Below are 19,443 nucleotides of genomic sequence, written 5' to 3'. Positions count from 1 at the left end.
CAATTATTGATATTAATCGTATTTATATCGAAAATGGATCGTATCATTTCTGGCGTGTTCTCTTCTCGGATCTTGTCCAGTGCGACGCGCCTCAAATCCCACACGATAGCGAACCCAAAATCCGCAGGCCACGACGCAGGCTCCACCATCAACGAGGGTTCCCACGTTCCTCGTCGTCGTTCGAAGCTACGGCTCGTCGTTCTCCAGGGAGAAAAGCGGGGAGGAGCTCGTCGGGATCGAAAGGCGGCGATAAGGTGCCAATTCCGGGTTGCGGAGGCGTCTCGCGAGCGAGAGAGGCGGTGACTGGTATATAAGGAGGACAAGATGAGCGTGAGTCCAGCGCCGGCCTCGGACACCCATGGCAACCTGGACGAGCAGATCGCGCAGCTCATGCAGTGCAAGCCGCTCGCCGAACAGGAGGTTACATCTCGCCCTTTCCCTCGCTTATTTTCGTCCGATCGCTCCTTCGATTTATTCCTTCTCTGGACAGGATGTTTGTTTTGGGGGTTTTCTGCTCGATTCTTGCGTATTCTTTACAGATCTGAGGTTGAGTGGGTGTTTAGCAATTTACAGATCTGCGATGCTGTTATGGCGTGTGGTTTGGCTGAGATGTTTGTTTCTAGTGATCACTGGGATCTGTATATGTAAAATGGTAGATATTGGCGTTAGATCTATTTTAATCTTTAGTCGATCTTTCTTCGTAACAAATTGGTTCGATTGCAGGTCTTTGATCCGGTTCCCTGGATTGTTCCACATATCCTATTATTCAAGCTTTAAACAATGGAGTTTGTAGAGAAATTTGAGCTCTTCCCAGACTTGAAACTGCTAATGTAGAACTGGCCAGTCCATATTTCATTCTTGGACTGTAATGATTTTCTTTGTTGGACTATGGGGTGGGTTAGTGTCGCTTGTTAATGAATAATCTGATGATTTATTTATTCGATGTGACTTAATTATTTCTCCTTAATACAATTATAAATGCTTTAATTTGTTAGAGACGATGGGAAATAGTTTATCTGATCAGCATGTCATTCGGAATTCAGTTTTTGATTGAGCTGATTTTTCTTGTAAGTTATATAGAAAAAATATTCGTAGAGGTTTGTATTGTATCTTTTCATAAGCCTCTGGAAATTTATGAAATATTACTCAAGTTATAGGAGGACTCCTCTAGTTACATGCATTAATTGTTTGTTCTATTAACAAGGAATAGAGGTAAATGCTTCTATTCCCTTCTTGTGTCTTGCTAATTGCTAAAAGTTCACAATGAGTTCACATTGTTAAGACATTAGCTTTTGCAGTCCAATGTTTGTTTAGTGTTCTTTTTTTCCCTATGAAAATAATATTTGGAATTTCTTGTAGTTTATCATTGTGAGTTAATAACTATATTTATAAGTTTTTAAATAAAATTTCAGGTTAGGGTGCTTTGTGAAAAAGCTAAGCAGGTTTTAATGGAAGAAAGCAATGTTCAGGTAGACATTACTTCTTTTAAGTAAGTTATTCAATCTAGTTAAGGCCCTTGTTAAAGTATAACACTGTTGAATTTCCTTGAAGTTGTTCACTCGCATGCTGGCCATGATCATTCTCTATTATAGGTGCTTTATGTGGTTTACATTTTGTAAATTGGACTTGTAAATTTTAATTCGATGAGTTTTAATTTTTATTGGTTGTAAAATTTATTTTGATCAAGTCATTGCAAATTAGTAATTTTAAATACTATTTCATAAATATTATTTAGAGTAGGTCCAAATTTGATTAAGTATTTTAGGAATAGGTTAATTTTTACTTATTTTAAGGATGACTGGTCATGATTGAGGCTTTTTAAAGAAACCTTTTGTTATTAGAATCTTCCAATTAATAAAAATTTGATTTTCTACCATCATTTCTCACTGGGAGACGCTGACTGAAGCACACAACTCAGTTGAGGCACACGTTTATCATATTTCTGCTGGCGTTACATCAAAATGATGCTTCCTACTTCAATACTTCTAATCCATGTTCAAAATTTCGTTCCGTGCCCGGCGGAACGGGCGAAACTTACCGTTCCGCCCACTCGCCGAAACCGGCACTAGACTAGTGACGATTTCGTCGTGCGTCATGTGATAGAAGGAATCGCGCGCGCTCATCGTCGTGCGACAAAAGGAAGGGGAGGGGCAGCGCCAAAGGCATCTGGCGAGCAATCAACGGCGAAGGCATCCAGCGAGGCAGTGAGCAAGGCAGCGACCAAGTGGAGGCGCCCAGGAAGTGTCCCAGCGTCAACGCCTTTGGTGCCGTCGGAAGCCTTGGCATCCCGGAGTCGCCTCAAAGGGTCTAAATCAGATTAATAATCTTATATATTTTTAATTTTTTAATATTTTTTTACTGTTTTAGTATTTAATTAATATTTTCATTTTTTTATCATTTTAAATATATATTCTTTAAAATAATAATTAATTAAATGAATAAATAATTAATTTATATAATTATTGTACATAACATAGTATTTTTTATTAATTTATATATTTATTATAGATAATATTTTTTTTTTGTCTTAGAATCAATTTAAAATTTAGATCAATGAATATTAAGATATTTAAAAAATTTTCTAACCATATTAAGTTGTCCAATAATTGAGAATTTATATAAATTCAATATACAATTTATTTTTAAATTATACACAATAAACATATTTATCTAATAATTACTAGATAATATAAATAAAAAAATATCGAAATCATATCAGTATGGTACAATACGATACTGAAACCGTATCGTTCCGGTCTAGGATCGAAACCTCGGCACGGGTCGAGATATCAGACCTTGCTTCTGATCCTTTTATATTTTTTCTAGTTTCCTTGCCCTGCGTTTCCTCGTAAAATCTGTTCATCTAGGCTGCCCAATCGATTATAGACAAACTGGATCTGATCTACCTAGTGAAACCAAAAAGGTTTTAACTGAAGTTCTAGTGAAGCCACCTCACCAAACTGAAATGACTTATTTTTGTTCGGGTTGAATTGTATAACAATTTTTAGTTTGATTAGTTAAATGTATAAATGTAGAAAGATACATATTAATGATTTATTAAATTTATTTTGAATAATACAAATCTTGTTTCTTGATTGGTGGAATTTAGCCATTTTAAATATAGCCTGAAATTTTCTAAAATGGAAGTCTAGCTTTTTCATATCAAATAAGATTTAATACAGTTCGTTCTTTTCTGTTTGAACCAAATATTGGACAAGCCTCACTGTGCACATGGTTACATTTTCTGATTTAAGTGCTCTAGTCAGCAACTTTGTCGTATTCGTGACAATTTTGGATGTATTGCAGTCAGTGAAAAGCCCTGTGACAATCTGTGGTGATATTCATGGACAATTTCATGATCTTGCAGAGCTATTTCGAATTGGTGGAAAGGTACTTGTTCGAGTTAGAAAACTAAGAACCAACTAAATGAAGTTATCATGACCATTTAATCATCCCAAGGATTTCATGGATTAATCACATCTTATTTTTTTTTTTCAGTGTCCAGATACCAATTACTTATTTATGGGTGATTATGTGGATCGTGGGTACTATTCTGTCGAGACAGTTACGGTAAGAAAAGTATCTTGTTCTTGTTCCTATGGAATTTCTTGCTATGTTGTATTAATAAGTTTCACATACTTGATATATATTTTTCAAGTTACAAATTGCACAATCTTAGTTGGAAGTTCATCAGATGCTACACACAACAGAATTAATTCCTTTTTGGTCAGCCAGCCCTAGTTTTTGCTCAAAGTGTCACAAACAGAATCAAACTTATCTTAGAACAGCATTATTGCTTGATTGCTCTATGTCACTTTCTAGATGTTTTTCCTTCCATTTGTTGATCTTGTATTCTATGTTCTTTATAAATTGGCTATCATAAAAAAATACTTTTATACAATTGTTTATTTAGCATTTGTCAATATTTATTTTCTAAAAACAATGAAGTCTTGATGACATATTGATGTATCAACTGGTTTTGTTTGAACAGCTATTGGTGGCTCTCAAGGTGCGTTATCCTCAGCGAATTACCATTCTCAGAGGAAACCATGAGAGTCGTCAGGTATATAGCATAATTTTTGGTTGTTCTTCCTATGCTATTTTTTCTTGTAACCTATTAATCTTTGCATAATAAGATATCATTGTTCCTAAAAGATTCAATTTGATATATTCATATCCTATTTATGGTAGGTAGTATTTATGAAAATATTGATTTCTTCCTGTTGTACTTCATATCTTGCTGACAAACTTATCAGGCTTAGGTTCATCTCATTTATTTTTTGAGAATATAACTTTGTATCCTGTTATTGCAGATTACCCAGGTGTATGGATTTTATGATGAATGCCTGAGAAAGTAAGCCCTACATTGCGTGTTTCTTGGATTTGTGACTATCTTTTTTATAGCTTAATATCTGCCCCGACAGAAACTTTATTCATTTGTATTTATTTATTTTCCTTTACTATTGCATCTGTGTTACATAAGTATTCCTGACATTAGATAATAATGTATGAAGAGAAGAGTTAGTTGATAGTGTTACATATGCAATACATTTGCTTTTTATGCTTGAGTTTATCTTGGTTTTCTGTTGTAACATCAATATGAAAGTTACATTCTCCTCCTCATACTCTTTGTTCACATGAGATTTTGTAAAATGACTTTGCGGATTGATGCTTGAAGTTTTGATCAAGAGTAACCATTCTGGTCGACTATTTTTGGTCTGTCGTATGGACACATTTTCCTTCTATTTCAGTTTTTGTGCTGCAATTGAGATTTTCAGCAAATAGAGTTAGACACTTGAGTTTGGTTTTGGTGTACACTACCTTTGGCATATAAGATTTTCTCAAACATTGAAATATGCTATTAAGTATTTGTTTGCTATTTGGTACCTGAAAAAGTTTCAGTTCTCCTTTTCCCTTCACCAACAAATGAGGAAAAGAGAGAAAAAGGACACATTTCTTGAAAAGGGAAACTTATGCCTATTTTTGGACTAATTTGTAATATATGTTTTGCCACGGTCTTCTATGTTTTATATTTTCTTGGTGATGCAATGCCATATCATCTATCAACATAATAGTTTTAACATTGATTTGTTTGCATATTTTTACACATTTGACAAGCAAAGATGTTTGCCTGCACAATATAAAGTTATTTCCGTTAAAGATCTAATTTCTTTGATCTTTAATGTTGTGCAAATTTTCAGGGTTGCAGTCAGAATTTTGATAATAATTGGATTTTCATTTTCTGTTGCAGATATGGCAATGCAAATGTCTGGAAGACCTTCACAGATCTTTTTGATTATCTCCCATTGACAGCATTGGTTCTTACTCTTCAACATATCTTGAAGATGCTTATTGAATATTCTAATATTCTTTGTTAAGAGAAAATCGTGTATTAGACACCACGGAGTTATTGACTTATATAGAGAAGGATATACAGCATAATTACAATAATACCTCAAGTTATTATGTTACAATATTCTAACACTCCTCCTCAAGCTGGAGAATATAAATTATATTTACCCAGCTTGTTACATATGTAGTCAATTCGGGAACCTCTCAGTGACTTAGTGAATATATCTACTAGTTGATCATGTGAGTTGACAAAACTAGTAACTATTTCTCCTGATATGACTTTCTTTTTAACAAAGTGAAGTTAACTTCAATATGCTTTATCCTCTCATGAAAAATTGGTTTCAAGGCAATATGCATGGCAGCCTGGTTGTCACATATAGGTGACATTTGTGTAACCTCCCCAAACCTGAGTTCCTGAAGCAGCCGTTTTAACCATATAAGCTCTTGACTAGTTATGACTATAGCTCAATATTCTGCCTCTGTACTTGATCTTGTCACAATATTTTGCTTTTTGCTTTTCCAAGAAACAAGGTTACCTTCGACAAATATACAAAACCCAGAAGTGGACCTTCTATTAGTGGGAGATTTTGCCCAATCTGTATCAGAGTACCTATGACTCGAGTATGCCCTTTGTCTGCATACAAAAGACTCTTTCCTGGTGCGCCTCTGATATATCGAATAATGCGAGTCACAACATCGTAATGTTCTTTGCATTGAGAGTTGAGAAACTGACTTACTACACTTACCGCAAATGAGATATCCGGACGAGTAATAGTAAGGTAGCTTAGTTTCCCTGCTAATCGCCTATACCGTTCAGGATCTGGAAGAGACTCGCCCTGATTTGGCAGGAACTTGATATTAGGATCCATAGGGCTGTCGACTGTCTTTGAGTTTAACATTCCTGTTTCTTCCAGAATATTCATTGCATATTTCCTTTGGGATATAACGATCCCTTGTTTAGACTGTGCTACTTCTATCCCTAAGAAATATTTAAGTTTGCAGAGGTCCTTTGTTTAGAAATGTTTAAAAAGATGTTTCACCTATGAAATGCCAAGATGATCGCTACCTGAGATGACAATATCATCAACATAAACCACTACGTAGATGCAACTAGTAGATGAGTGACGATAAAAAATAGAATGGTCAGCCTCGCTCCGAGTCATGCCAAACTGTTGAATTACAGTACTAAATCTACGAGAGAAACACATACCTTTTCGAAGTGCAATAGGAATATCAGAGTCAGGAGATGGGATCGGAGGAAACGGCGAAGGACTTGACTCCAAAGATGTGTCCACGACAGTGTCAGTGTCAGTGTCGGTCGGCGGCAAAGTAGGGCGAGGATGACGCTGATAAACCTGCAAAGGAGGAGACAAGGTTGGGGATAATAGAGGCACCTCCGGAGGACAAAAGATAGTCACTGGTGCAAGTGGAGAGGGAGAAACCTCGGATTGGGAAGCAGGAGGCTCAAAAAATGAAACCGAATCAAAGAATGTGATATCAGCAGAGATAAAATATCGACGAAGAATAGGGGAATAACACTTGTACTCTTTCTGAGACCGTGGGTGCCCAAGAAAAATATACTTATGAGACCGGGAAGAGAGTTTATCAATTCTAGGATCAAGATCATGAGCAAAACATATAAAACCAAAGACCCGAGGTGGTAAAGGATGAAGAGGATGATGAGGGTAGAGCATATGATGAGGTATTTTACCCTAAAGAGTGGAGGAAGGCATGCGATTGATGAGATAACACGCAGTAAGTACGACATCACCCTAAAACTGATGAGGAACATGAGAATGGAGAAGAAGAGTCTGAGTGGTCTCAAGGAGATAACGATTCTTGCATTCTGCAACCCCATTCTGTTGAGGGGTATGAGGGCAAGATGTGCGATGCAGTACACCATGGGATGCCAAGAAGGAACGAAACTGAGTAGAAAGATACTCGCGTGCATTATCACTTTGCAAAGTTCGAAGAGAAATACCAAACTGAATTTTGATTTCATGAAAAAAAGATTGAAAAATAGAAAACAATTCTGAACGTTCCTTCATCAGATATAACCATGGGAAAAATCGTCTATAAAAATAACAAAATATCGTGATCCTAATGTAGAAGAAACACGACTCGGACCCTAAATATCAGAATGAACCAAAGCAAAGGGGGACGTAGCCCGACTCATAGTGCGAGGAGAAAAAGAACTATGAACATGCTTACCTAACTGGCACGACTCATAAGACAAAGACTCTAAATGACAAAGACTAGGATGTATTTGTGTCTAACTTATCAAGACCTGGATGTCCCAACTGAACATGAATAAGAAGTGGAGATGTCGCCGTCGAACCAACAAGAGAGGGTTGTTGAAGCCGATAATGTCCATGAGACACATCCAAAGTCAATCATCCTCCCCATACTTTGGTCCTATAAGGAAACAAATGTTTTAGTAAAAGCAATAACACAATCAAAAGACCGAGTAAGTTGACTTATTGACAATAAATTAAAGGGAGCTCCGGGAACATAAAGAACATTATGAATGAAAAGAGACGGAGAAGGATGAACAATACCAATACACTTTGGACTCAGTTTGGGAACCATTGGCCATGGTGACAATTGGCAAATAACAAGAAGTAGCGAGAAAAGAAAATAGAGATTTAATACCAGTGATATGATCAGTGGCCCCAGAATCAAGAACCCAAGGACCTGAAGAGCGACATATGCCAGCAAAGGAATTACCAGCGTGTGCAACAGTAGCAGTGAACCAGAAGCCTAACGATCCTCAAACCATTTTAGAAAGTCATTATAGGAAGGTTGTGGGGTCGGATCCGATGTTAACTGTGAAGCGAAAGCTGAAGAAGCAACAGAACTTTGAACGAACTGAGCAACGCGAGGAGGTCGACCATGCAAACCCCAACACTTATCAATCGTGTGGCCTGGGCAGTAGCAATGATCACACCAAGCATGACCTTTGCCACCCTTGTGAGACGAAGGTCTGCTGTTGTGCCAAGAGACCAAAGCTGACGAGTCAACAGGAACGGAAGGAGGCATCGTCAAGATCTTGGCCGAGACACGGAGGAGAGTTGCTCAGGTATTGTCCAGGGTAGCTTCTGTGAGGTTGCTCAGGATCTGATCACGAACATGAGAATAATCTGTGGGCAGACCATATAAAGTCAGGGACAAAAAAAATTTCTTCCGATTTTCAAGCTCTTTAACAGGATTGGCCGCAGGTGGTAGTACTTCATTGAAGTCACAAAAAAGGCTAGAGACCAAACCCAAATAAGTTGACATTGAATCCTTAATCTGACGGGTACTGAGGATGGTTATAATATCTTCACAAACTTGATAGAGTCGCCGAGAGGTGTTTGTAAAGAGTTGTTGAGCTTGTGTCCAAACGGCTTTGTTGGTTTTGTGAGTACAGAAGATATTCCTAAGAGATGGATGGATGGTAGTTCGGATAATACAACACAATTGAGCGTCAATCTTCTTCCATCGAGGGCGATCGGCGACTTGAACATCTTCTTCAGTTTGAGTGAGATGTGTCTCATAACTCTGTCCAACAAGCCAAAGTTCAATGTGAGATGCCCAAGAGACGTAATTTTTATCATCCAACCTCTCGGAAGAGAGGGGTGCAGTGATGTGGTTGGTTAAAGATTGAGGTATCTGGCTTTGGGATGTCGGATGTAGCCATTGATTAATTTGGAAAGAATTGTGAAGAATGTCGAAGGAGAAGATGAAGAGGCAGCCGGCTGACCCCTTCTCTAGTGAAAACTCCTGCTTCTGCAACCACGCCCGCAAAAAGTCCACAGCAATCTCCAGAGGGCAGAGCCACTGCGGCAATGAAATCCTAGATTGAAGCTAACACTCTTCAATAAGGATTGGGAGACGTTGCTGGATCAACGCACAGGTTGCTCGGATCCTGACGAGAGGAAGAGAAGTATCTCCGTTCAAGGCACTACTGTCGCCGCCCTGCTCGTCAGTGACACCCGACTGGAGTTGCTGGTAGTTGAGACGAAAGGAAAGAGGAGGGAACGATCAAAGGGCTCTTGGATGGAGGCCGGAGATCGCGGGATCGGAGTTGGGGAAGAGAGGCCGCGTGCGGACGCACTGCACTGTGCCAGCAGCAGTTGCTGCTCGCGGTTCGCCGGCGTGAAAGAGGGCAGCAGCCCGACTCTTCGGCGATGTCGAAGCTCCCCAGTGACGACCCACATCAGCCGCCGTAGCCTCTCCGGGATGGGGAGAGATGGCTGAGGGCGGCGCAGCATCGGCGGCGTCGGGAAGAGGAAGGCACAACGTCGGGCAGGCGGAATCGTGAGGGGGAAAAGAGAGAGATGGCGGAAACTAGGGCAATAGGAAGTTTAGGGTTTTCTTTTAACTATGTTTTGATACATGTTAAGAGAAAATCGTGTATTAGACATCACGGAGTTATTGGCAAAGGTGGAACCGCCACCCTAACGGCCCCTTGGCCCCTGGCCCCGGCCCCAAAAGAACATGGCACTTTTGTTATTGATCTCTTTCATAAATATATCAAGTTTTTGTGCTTTGAAAATTTTGCACACGAGACTACTAGAGGCTAAATATTTCAATCATCTTATCTTTATTTTATATTCAATTATTTTTCTAAACATCCATCTTACACACTAGCAATTAGATGGATAGACATTTACAGTTTTCATTTCTCTGAGAGCTACTCTGGATATTATGTCAAAGAATATCTGCTTTTCTTTATCTGCCTCTATTAACAACTGATTCATTGTATGCTACTTGATGTCACAATACGTACCATTTTAATACACCTTATATTTAGCTGTTTGTAGTACTCTGTTTTATTCTGTATAGTAAAAATGATTTTGTTTTCCCTTTTTAGTTGATTGGTGATGTCTTGACGGATTATTAGATGATTTGTGTTGTTCTGACAATTCCTTTTGCAGTAGTGAATCAAATTACGTATATTTGAACTGCGCAATATTGTTTGTCCAGGTTGAATCTGAAATTTTTTGTCTGCACGGTGGATTATCGCCAAATGTTGAAACCCTCGATAGCATTAGGAGCTTTGATCGTGTTCAAGAAGTTCCTCATGAGGGGCCCATGTGTGATCTTTTGTGGTCTGACCCTGACGATAGATGTGGTTGGGGTATTTCTCCACGTGGCGCTGGCTACACTTTTGGCCAAGTATGTTCTCCTGGCTTGTTTAATTTTCTCTGTTTTGCTGTGTGGATATTCTCTTTACCGCCTCATGTTGAATCTTCCAGGATATATCTGAGCAATTCAACCATACCAACAATCTCAAGTTAATAGCCAGAGCTCATCAATTGGTTATGGAGGGATATAACTGGGGCCACGTAATTTTCTGCGCTGATGAACTTGTTTTCGTCTCATTTCCATGTATGAGTTTCAAGTGTAAATTTTATGGCTGCATAACAGGAACAAAAGGTGGTTACCATATTTAGCGCTCCGAATTATTGTTACCGGTGTGGGAACAAGGCATCAATAATGGAATATGATGAGTGCAAAGGACAGACCTTTATTCAGGTCAGTTACCTGAATTCTCTCTTCAAAGGAACACAGTGTTGTGAATCTGTTGTCATATTTTGGTATATTTTCAATGGAATTTTTTTAAACATAATTGATCGAATCTTTAACTTAGTATACTTTGATGTCGTTACCCCAGCATACAATACCCTGTTCTACTTTTTTTTTCCTACAAAAAATAGTATGCTTATACCTTCTTTGTTTACAAACATAGTATGCTTGTACAGTAGGTGTTATCATTTCTTGCTTTTGCCTGAAACTTAAGTGTATCGAATTAACATAGGTTGAGAGTATCTTATCTTTCTTGCAGTTTGACCCAGCACCTAGGAGAGGAGAGCCCGACGTAACACGAAGGACGCCTGACTACTTTCTCTAAGCAAGATGGCCAAGAACCTACTGCTGGATTCCGACGACGGTGTGTAATGCTCACTAGACAAGATTGTGATTCAGAATCCTCAAGATTTGATGCTATTTTTTTTTTATTTGTAAGTTTCGGCCCCATGTCGTTTATCATGATCCATTTCTCATCGAAAGTAATGAGGTCGAAGTGTGGTAGTGTAGAAGCATCGCACATTTTTGAGGGCTCTTCTCCCTTCATTCTCTGTTGCTGCTCTTTAATATTGTAGAGGGACTTGAGTTAGCTCTATTAACAATTTGATTTTGTGCAGATGCTCTGATACCGTACTCGGTAACTATACTTTGCCGATCATGTTAAAGTCAAACATTTGCCTTGTCTAGATTCAGGCATTGATGTAAACTGCAAAGACGACTTTCGAAGTTGTAGGGAGAATCGAGAAACAATTGAAGAGACTAAATCAATTCTGAGGAGTGAATTTGTTTTATCAAATTGAGAAAAAAAGGGTACATAATAATGTAATATATCCTTATACATATCGAAATATGTCAAGGACAAGATTTTGTTTTCAAATGATTTGAAATTAAACAATATAATACATTGCTCCTGTCGAAGCCTAATCTACGTCGTACCCATGGATCCACCACTGATACTGCACTCGGCCGGACGTGTGTTTGAGCTGCCAGGTTTCAGACCCATTATTCGTCGCCCGGGCAGAGGATTTGTCGGTCAGCAAAGTGAGGTTTCGCATGGAAGATTGAGAAGATCCTGGTCTAGTCGTGATGATGGAATTGTTGGGAGTTAGCAATCAACTGAAAGCCCTTCCAGATTGTAGGGAATTTGGATGTTTATAGTTCATATATATTCCAAGAGATGGCCCAAACGATAAGTTTAGAAAATTACCAATTTCTGATACTTGGATCGTGGGTGATTGACCACTATACCATTAGTTGGCCATTTTTCCCTTCGAATCGGGCTTTTGTTTATTGCCTGCTGATTAACTTAAACGATAGAATGATCAGTAGGCAATAAACAAATGATCCGAATTCTCAGCCATCTATGCCACAGCCTGGCTGAATGAGTAAGCAGGTAGGATCGATGCCATTTTTAACTCTTAAACATATTTTAAGCACCCAACCCAATGTGTACCCAACTCCACTGGTATTCAAACTCAATTAAACTTGTGCGGTATGCTTAACGGCAGAGTTAGAAATTTGAGCCCAAGTTAAGCTCGCATGGTAGGCCTAGCTCGAGTCTGTGCCATCGACTTGCATCCTGAGTGCTTGTTCGAACCGGTCTGGTTCGATCGGTATCTCTTTTCCGGGCGGAGCGGTTCAAAATTTCAAAATGGTTATTCAGAGTCATCGCCCACTTCCACCTACCTTTCTCATATTCCTCCCTATCCACATTATTGACCGCAACCTCTCCCTTTCCGATTCCCCTCCACAAACCCTCCCACCGATCGATCGATCTCCCCGCGACGGATCCGCCGACGAAGAGATGGCCCGCAACCCTTCGCCGCCGGCCAAGTCGAAGACCTCCCAACTCGACGCCGCCCTCCATAACATCGGTTTCGAGATCGATCTCATCTCCCCCGCCAAGGTCAATGGCCGACTCACCGTCACCGATTCCTGCTGCCAGGTACTGATTCCTACCCTCTCCCCTCTCGCCCTCCCTCTGACGGATGGTCGGAATCGATGGCAGCCGTTCAAGGTGCTCCACGGCGGGATATCGGCCATGATGGCCGAGGCGCTGGCCAGCATCGGGGCGCACGTCGCCTCCGGGTTCCGCCGCGTGGCCGGGATTCAGCTCAGCATCAACCACCACCGCAGCGCCCGCTCCGGCGACCGCGTCTTCGTCGAAGCCACGCCGCTCCAGCTCGGCAAGACCATCCAGGTACGCGACCCGATCCGCCCTGCTTTTCCGGCGACTCCCCTACTGCCAAACACCAATCGACGCACGGGTATTTTCGTTGGGTGAGAATATTCCTAATCGTTCCCCATCGCCGGAGATCGCGGGACCCGTCCTCTGGGCGGGTGCTTTTTTGGGTGAGAAAGTCCTTCCGGTTTCCGTAAGAACTATATAGGTAATCGTCTTAGTTTTCCACCAGCGGGTGTTGTTTTGGGTAAGTCCTGCCGGTTTCATAGTTCACTCTTTCACTTCCCACCAAACGCCATCGCCGGCGTACAGTTTGTTTCGGTAGCGACGGAGTCCTACCGGTCCCTTCGACAGACACACACAAGTCGCGCTACTTGTCGTCTTAAGGGGCCCACAGCCTTTATGCTTGGGTACATATCGCAGTTAAGGAGTGTAATTGTGATATCCTTGCGTCGGCATGACGACACTCCTGCGTAAGGCGCAATTGTTTCAGAATAATGCAATAATTTATTTTACTAGAATGAAGAAGGCTGAGCTATCCAACTATGTATTGTTCTTTAGGGTCCATTCTTTAAGGTGAAGTGGAAAAGGAGTTCTTTTTTTTTATTACAATATTTAATAGGCCAATTGAGAGAGTTAAACTTTGGTGGGTTGATGATGGTAAAAAAATAAATACATTTGTTCCCAGCGTCTTGTCAATCCGTCTCAGGGTCAATACAGAGGATTGGTAGGTTGATGATGACATTAGAGGTTGGAGTGGGTGCTTCAATTGCTCTATGAAGGCTGATAAAGCCAAGCAACAGTCTAGGCTGGTTTGAGTTAATGGACCAATGGAAGTAGACAAGAAGTAATTATAGGTTGGGTAGGGTGGGCAGACTAGGGGGACAAGAAAATCAATTATCATAAATTAGAGCTAATTGAGATCATGACAGCTTAAATTACTCTTCCATTGTTTTCTATTCTACAACCCTTTAACATGGAGAGGTTCATTATAGAGTCCTTTTTTATATACTACAACCCATTAATGTAGACAGGTTCATTCTTCATGGTGACAAATATGGAGTCTCTAAAATTGTTCATTGATTGCCTTAACAGTCAGCAAATGCAAGATTAATGAAATTATTAATTGGATAAGGTGTGGGAGGTGCAGCTATGGAAGATGGACATGGAGTCTGGCTCAGAAAAAGGGGTCCTGATATCCTCAGCAAGGGTCACCCTCTTAGTAAACTTGCCCGTACCAGACCATGCAAAAGAAGCTGAAGAAACTTTGAAAAAATATGCGAGGTTGTAGCCATAGAAACTAAACCACTTCCTGTACAAGTTGAATAAATGTGTAATTGTTGGATTTCATCACGTATTCTCTACCAAATGGAAGTTCAATGATCATTTTTCCAGTTTGTTGTTACGGTGTGCATATATTTTCTTTTTAATATTCGTCAAAAATTTTTGCTTAGGTGTCTAATTTCATGGTAGAAATTAGCAAACAAAGACAGATAAATTTTGTTTTGATCTCACGGAAAAATTGACAATGCTTGACAAAAATTCTGAATTAGTTATTTAGAAACCTAAAAAATTAATTTATTTTTTATATGATCTGAGTTTCTAGTCCAAATCATGTGTAGTAATATTTTCATCAGGTACAGGAGGAAATAAAGCAGATTTTTCCCTTATGCATTTCTTCAGTTCTTTATTTCCGCCCAAGAAAACACTGAAATAACAGTACGCTCGTTTCTTCCCTAGGCCACACCCTCATTTTAACAATATATTTATCACATAAAAATCACAAAATCATAAACATATAATCTTTACATTACTGACAAGTCAACTAATCGAACTCATACTTTGAAGGGGGAAAATCAGCATTTAATTCGATCTTTAAAAATTTTCTAAACTTATAACTCCATAATATCATTTAACATTGAACTTCAAAAGATATCATTGATCCATAATAAGTCGAATCCTTTCTCAAACATTACAAAGAAGAATACATGAACTTCCTAGAAAAATTTCAAAAACTTCCATAGTTCAACGAATGGCTTGTCCTTGCACTCCTTGTACTCCTTCAGATATCTTGTTTGCTTGAAGTGTGCTGATCACATTTGCAATGTTGCGCTGAAAAAAAAAGAAATTTTACAAAAATTAATACTGATGCGGTTCTTTGAATTTAATAGAAATCCTCAACCACTTCATTTTAAAGAAACAATCACAAAGATGTAGTAACTTGTAATATATCTGAGGCTCTACTAACTCAAGATCACGCAGAGGAAATGACAGACTTTTACCTTCCAAAAACTGAGTTTCGAATGAATGTTTTGCCACTCTGACAAACCAAATACCCGCGCTGTATGTCGGCTGCAAATCAGGAAAAGGACACATCAGGTTTAAGTATAGATACATTAAACAGCCATAGAAGGGCTTCATCCGACAAGTTCTAGCAACATTGATCACGAACTTAGGGAGGAAGCGGATTTCACATACCTGACGATCACAACTTGATTCATCTGATCCATCTTACAGCTTAGATGCTTGGAGGCGATTGCTTTAACAACCCAGTATTCTACCTCATCGTCCGTGATCTGTAAAGGCAATAATTAAGAATAGCAAGTGACAAGCATAATATGCGGCATTTTATTACCTGTAGAGTGTCTCTAATAAGAGAATACGGTATCTCTCCAGATTCGTTGGAACTGAGATCTAGCAGTGACATTAACCTCATTTTTGTAATGCAGTCCTCATGAACTAGACCTGCAGAACCACAGATGTCAGACAAAGAAGTGTAGAAAGAATAGGACAGGCAGAAAAAAATGTGCAACGTACCGTAGTTTTTCAACAACGTTGCATTTGTAGCATGGAAATCTATGTATGTGTCCAGCCTTTGGGCAACGAATATCTTCAAAAGCTGGTAAACCAATGAGTATTTTGCATCCTTTTCCAGTTGTGCTACAGCGGGCAAATCAAGCAAATCACACTGCAAGAATAGCAACATGGAATATATGCTCACATATAAGTTAAACCATATGCCTATAATATAAATGCCACGAGTGCTTCCAAGACCAGCATTGCAAAATTTTGAACGCAAAATAGCAACACTTAAAAAGCAAACAATTCTATTGTGCCAAAATCTTGGATGACTGGTCTTTCACAAAAATGACATCATGAGTCCAAGTCCCAAAAGCCAAAGCCTATGCTGACCAACAAAATATTGTGTTACAGATTCTCTGAGTTTAGTTTTAGGCTGAGCAAATTCTAATGAGCGCTGGCTACATTATTTATTTTGGTCAGATATGATTGCAAAGAAGATAAGATACTATTGCAACTTGGTTAGCATAAATATGATTATAAACAGATGATAATAGATATCGATGTCAAGAACTGGTAAAATAGTAACTAAGACAATCATAATATCTTCCTAAAACACTTTTAAAATGTCTCCTGTCTGAAGCAAAAGGGGTTCGTTATGCTGAGAATGAATTTATTACTCTCTCTTTCTGTCTTTACCTTAAGTAGCTATTAAACTGAGTACTCAAACTCCAATGGATGCACAAAATTGCTCAAATGAGATACCTGCACTATATCTGGAGATCTAACAAAATCAACGACAGCTTGAACAGCTTCTTCTTTAGCTTCGTTCATAGAAGAGGCATCCTCACCAGAACCAGAAAAAGTGGCCAAATACCTTGTCAGGAAGGCAAAAGAATCTTTTGCCATACTGCAAGCAATTAACAAGAACATTAAGAAATAGGGATGAGAGACAAGTATAAGAAAAACAATAGGTTTTTTTTCTCTCTCCACCTTTTGTTATCCTTCAAAATATTAGAAATAGACCGAAAAAGCTGCCTCATGTCCAACCTTCCAATGTTCCATTCTTGCAGAAAACTATCTATCTTTTTAAATGAAGGAATGATGTTTTCAGTAACTTTCCCACTGGCTGCCAAATCAAGTGCCTTTGTGTAAACAAAGAATTTGCTGTATGGGTTTTCTAGCAGATTGTAGAGATTGAACAAACTGGTTCAAACAAGTGCATTTGTTAGTAACAGAGAATGATAAAACCCAAAGAGAAAAAATGAAAACCTCACATCTTTAATCTCAAAGCTGGTCTATCAGTTGGTTGTTGGACAACTTTTGCAGATATCAACTGTGCCATCTCCAATGCTTCATCAGGGGTATTGGCTCTTGTTACCAGATTGCAAATAACAGTGAAGATACACTCAAGATCTGCAATATACAAACAAGCAACAATGTGTTTTGAGCAAAACAAAAAGTTAAAATTTCTTAATCTACCATGACAAATATCCACAACCTGTGTGTCCAAGCATGAATGCACTAAATTGTCTTTTAAAGTAAATAGTAAGATGAAATGATATATCTTAACTTTTAGCTAATGTTATAGAGCATAAAATGTTTTCTTTTGTATAATCAAAGGAATTAAAGGATAGCTTTACAATAATAATAATAATAATAATAATAATAATAATAATTGTGTTATTATAATTTCGAGAAGGTTGCAAGTTGATAACAATGGAAATCAATTGATTATGCTAAATAGTATATACATACAAAATGGTAACAATTCATACATATTTTTTTTCTTGATACTATAAAACTGTTGATAAAATTATTTCATATACATCACAAGAATTAATAACTGAGTAATAGATGCCCTTTGACCCATTTCTTTGTATGAGCACATGGAAACCAAACACCAGTTGTTCAAACATATACATCAACATCAACAAACCATGTTTTTAGTTCCAGTTACTAGGGATAGGTTACATTGATCTTATATCACTAATACCCAAATCTTGTAAATCACTATTAATTCCATGGACTATTATTTTTTGGGTCCTCCTCTACCTCTTACCTCTCCAAGTCCAACAAATTCACTTTATCTAATGTCTAGAATCTAGATATAAGTATTGGAACATGCCCATTACATCTTCACTTATTTTCTCTAAATTTCATTTTTGTAGCTTCTCTTAATTGCTATTGAATATATATATATTTTTAATTTTACCTTTTCATATACCTCATATATCCATTTTAATATTATCATTAGCACTAATTTTTGATAGATGTAGTTTCCTAATTACCAACATTTAAATACTAGTTCACAAAGAAGAAAATAATTGTCTTAAAAACATGATTGCCAATTTCTCAGTACAAGTTTTTTTAAATATAAAAATTTATTCAAGAAGGTACTAGTTTAGTAAATAAAGACATCAATGTGAATATTATTGGATGAACAGTATGGAAAAATTACAAATTTTAAAAAAGTATGAAGTAGTATTACTTTAAATTTTGCAAATTTCATAACCATGATCAATTGTTGATTGAATAATTATGGCATATGCACATAGCTATACACAAGTTTCAAATTGTGACATATAGCTTGTTATTACTCATTCAATATAAAGATTTTCCCACTTCTCACAAAACAACATGGAAACTAATCAGTGATTTTTTGGGCTTCTACATGTTGAAAAGTCTACTAATTCCTACTTCTGGAAAGTGGAAACATGGTTCCCTATTAAGGGTTGGATATAAGAAACTCTATGATCTTCCCTGACAGAAACAAAATGCTTTGTCGTGAAAGTCCTTGATCTAAAATATTAGAAACAAAAGCCCAAGCACTTGAATTCCTCCTACACACAAGGTTAATGATTCTGTCTTGCAAGGAAAAGAGAACAAGAAGACATCTCTAAGGTTATTCATTGGCAAGGATTGTAGGTCATTCTGCCATTCTTTTTTCCCCCTTGCAGAAGATACAAGATTAAGGTGACTAAAATAAAAATTATAAAGTCCTTAAAACAAGACTAGTGGAGGATCTTTGTATTGGAAAACAAAGAGTCAGACATTTAATCACATTGGAATGCTAAAAGTTCTGTTCAAATTGCAAGTAATACCTTTCTCAGATACACGAGATGTTATCAAGTCAACCGTCGTTAGGATGAGAGAAGCCAAGTCCAGCCATCTGCCACTAAGCATGAACTCTTCCGCTTCCATGCATAACCCACTCACCTGAGTGTCCGCGACCTAGCAAGGAAACCATGAAACAAGTTTCAGACAAAACTTACCCAAGTAAGCAACTTATAAAAAATAAAAAAAAAAAAGACAAAAAGAAACTCTACGTTCACAGATTATGTTCTTCCTATGCTATTTTTCTTGTAACCTATTAATCTTTGCATAATAAGATATCATTGTTCCTAAAAGATTCAATTTGATATATTCATATCCTATTTATGGTAGGTAGTATTTATGAAAATATTGATTTCTTCCTGTTGTACTTCATATCTTGCTGACAAACTTATCAGGCTTAGGTTCATCTCATTTATTTTTGA

The 19,443-nt window shown here is 38.2% G+C and overlaps 3 protein-coding genes across 3 annotated transcripts; 2 read left to right on the top strand and 1 right to left on the bottom strand.

Annotated features, from left to right (window-relative positions):
- Window positions 1-37: 37 nt before the first annotated feature.
- On the top strand, window positions 38-11,539 carry LOC122043473 (serine/threonine-protein phosphatase PP2A catalytic subunit-like). Its single transcript, XM_042604094.1, has 11 exons — window positions 38-420; window positions 1,413-1,469; window positions 3,307-3,390; window positions 3,499-3,570; window positions 3,992-4,063; window positions 4,314-4,354; window positions 5,252-5,318; window positions 10,321-10,512; window positions 10,593-10,682; window positions 10,765-10,872; window positions 11,183-11,539. The coding sequence occupies exons 1-11, from the start codon at window positions 325-327 to the stop codon at window positions 11,246-11,248; spliced, it is 945 nt and encodes a 314-aa protein (XP_042460028.1). The 5' UTR covers window positions 38-324; the 3' UTR covers window positions 11,249-11,539.
- Window positions 11,540-12,559: 1,020 nt separating this feature from the next.
- Window positions 12,560-14,499, top strand: LOC122043475 (1,4-dihydroxy-2-naphthoyl-CoA thioesterase 1-like). Its single transcript, XM_042604095.1, has 3 exons — window positions 12,560-12,868; window positions 12,932-13,123; window positions 14,241-14,499. The coding sequence occupies exons 1-3, from the start codon at window positions 12,575-12,577 to the stop codon at window positions 14,394-14,396; spliced, it is 642 nt and encodes a 213-aa protein (XP_042460029.1). The 5' UTR covers window positions 12,560-12,574; the 3' UTR covers window positions 14,397-14,499.
- Window positions 14,500-15,000: 501 nt separating this feature from the next.
- On the bottom strand, window positions 15,001-19,159 carry LOC122043472 (eukaryotic translation initiation factor 3 subunit M-like). The gene is made up of 9 exons (XM_042604093.1): window positions 19,009-19,159; window positions 17,182-17,320; window positions 16,898-17,110; window positions 16,670-16,814; window positions 15,923-16,073; window positions 15,741-15,850; window positions 15,584-15,681; window positions 15,388-15,457; window positions 15,001-15,217 (listed from the first exon to the last, which is right to left on the bottom strand). The coding sequence occupies exons 1-9, from the start codon at window positions 19,106-19,108 to the stop codon at window positions 15,131-15,133; spliced, it is 1,113 nt and encodes a 370-aa protein (XP_042460027.1). The 5' UTR covers window positions 19,109-19,159; the 3' UTR covers window positions 15,001-15,130.
- Window positions 19,160-19,443: the final 284 nt, after the last annotated feature.

The sequence above is a fragment of the Zingiber officinale genome, chromosome 2A (assembly GCF_018446385.1).
Source record: "Zingiber officinale cultivar Zhangliang chromosome 2A, Zo_v1.1, whole genome shotgun sequence".
Classification (NCBI taxonomy): Eukaryota; Viridiplantae; Streptophyta; class Magnoliopsida; order Zingiberales; family Zingiberaceae; genus Zingiber; species Zingiber officinale.
Note: the sequence above shows the minus strand (reverse complement) of the source record. Positions and strands in the feature narration are given on the sequence as shown.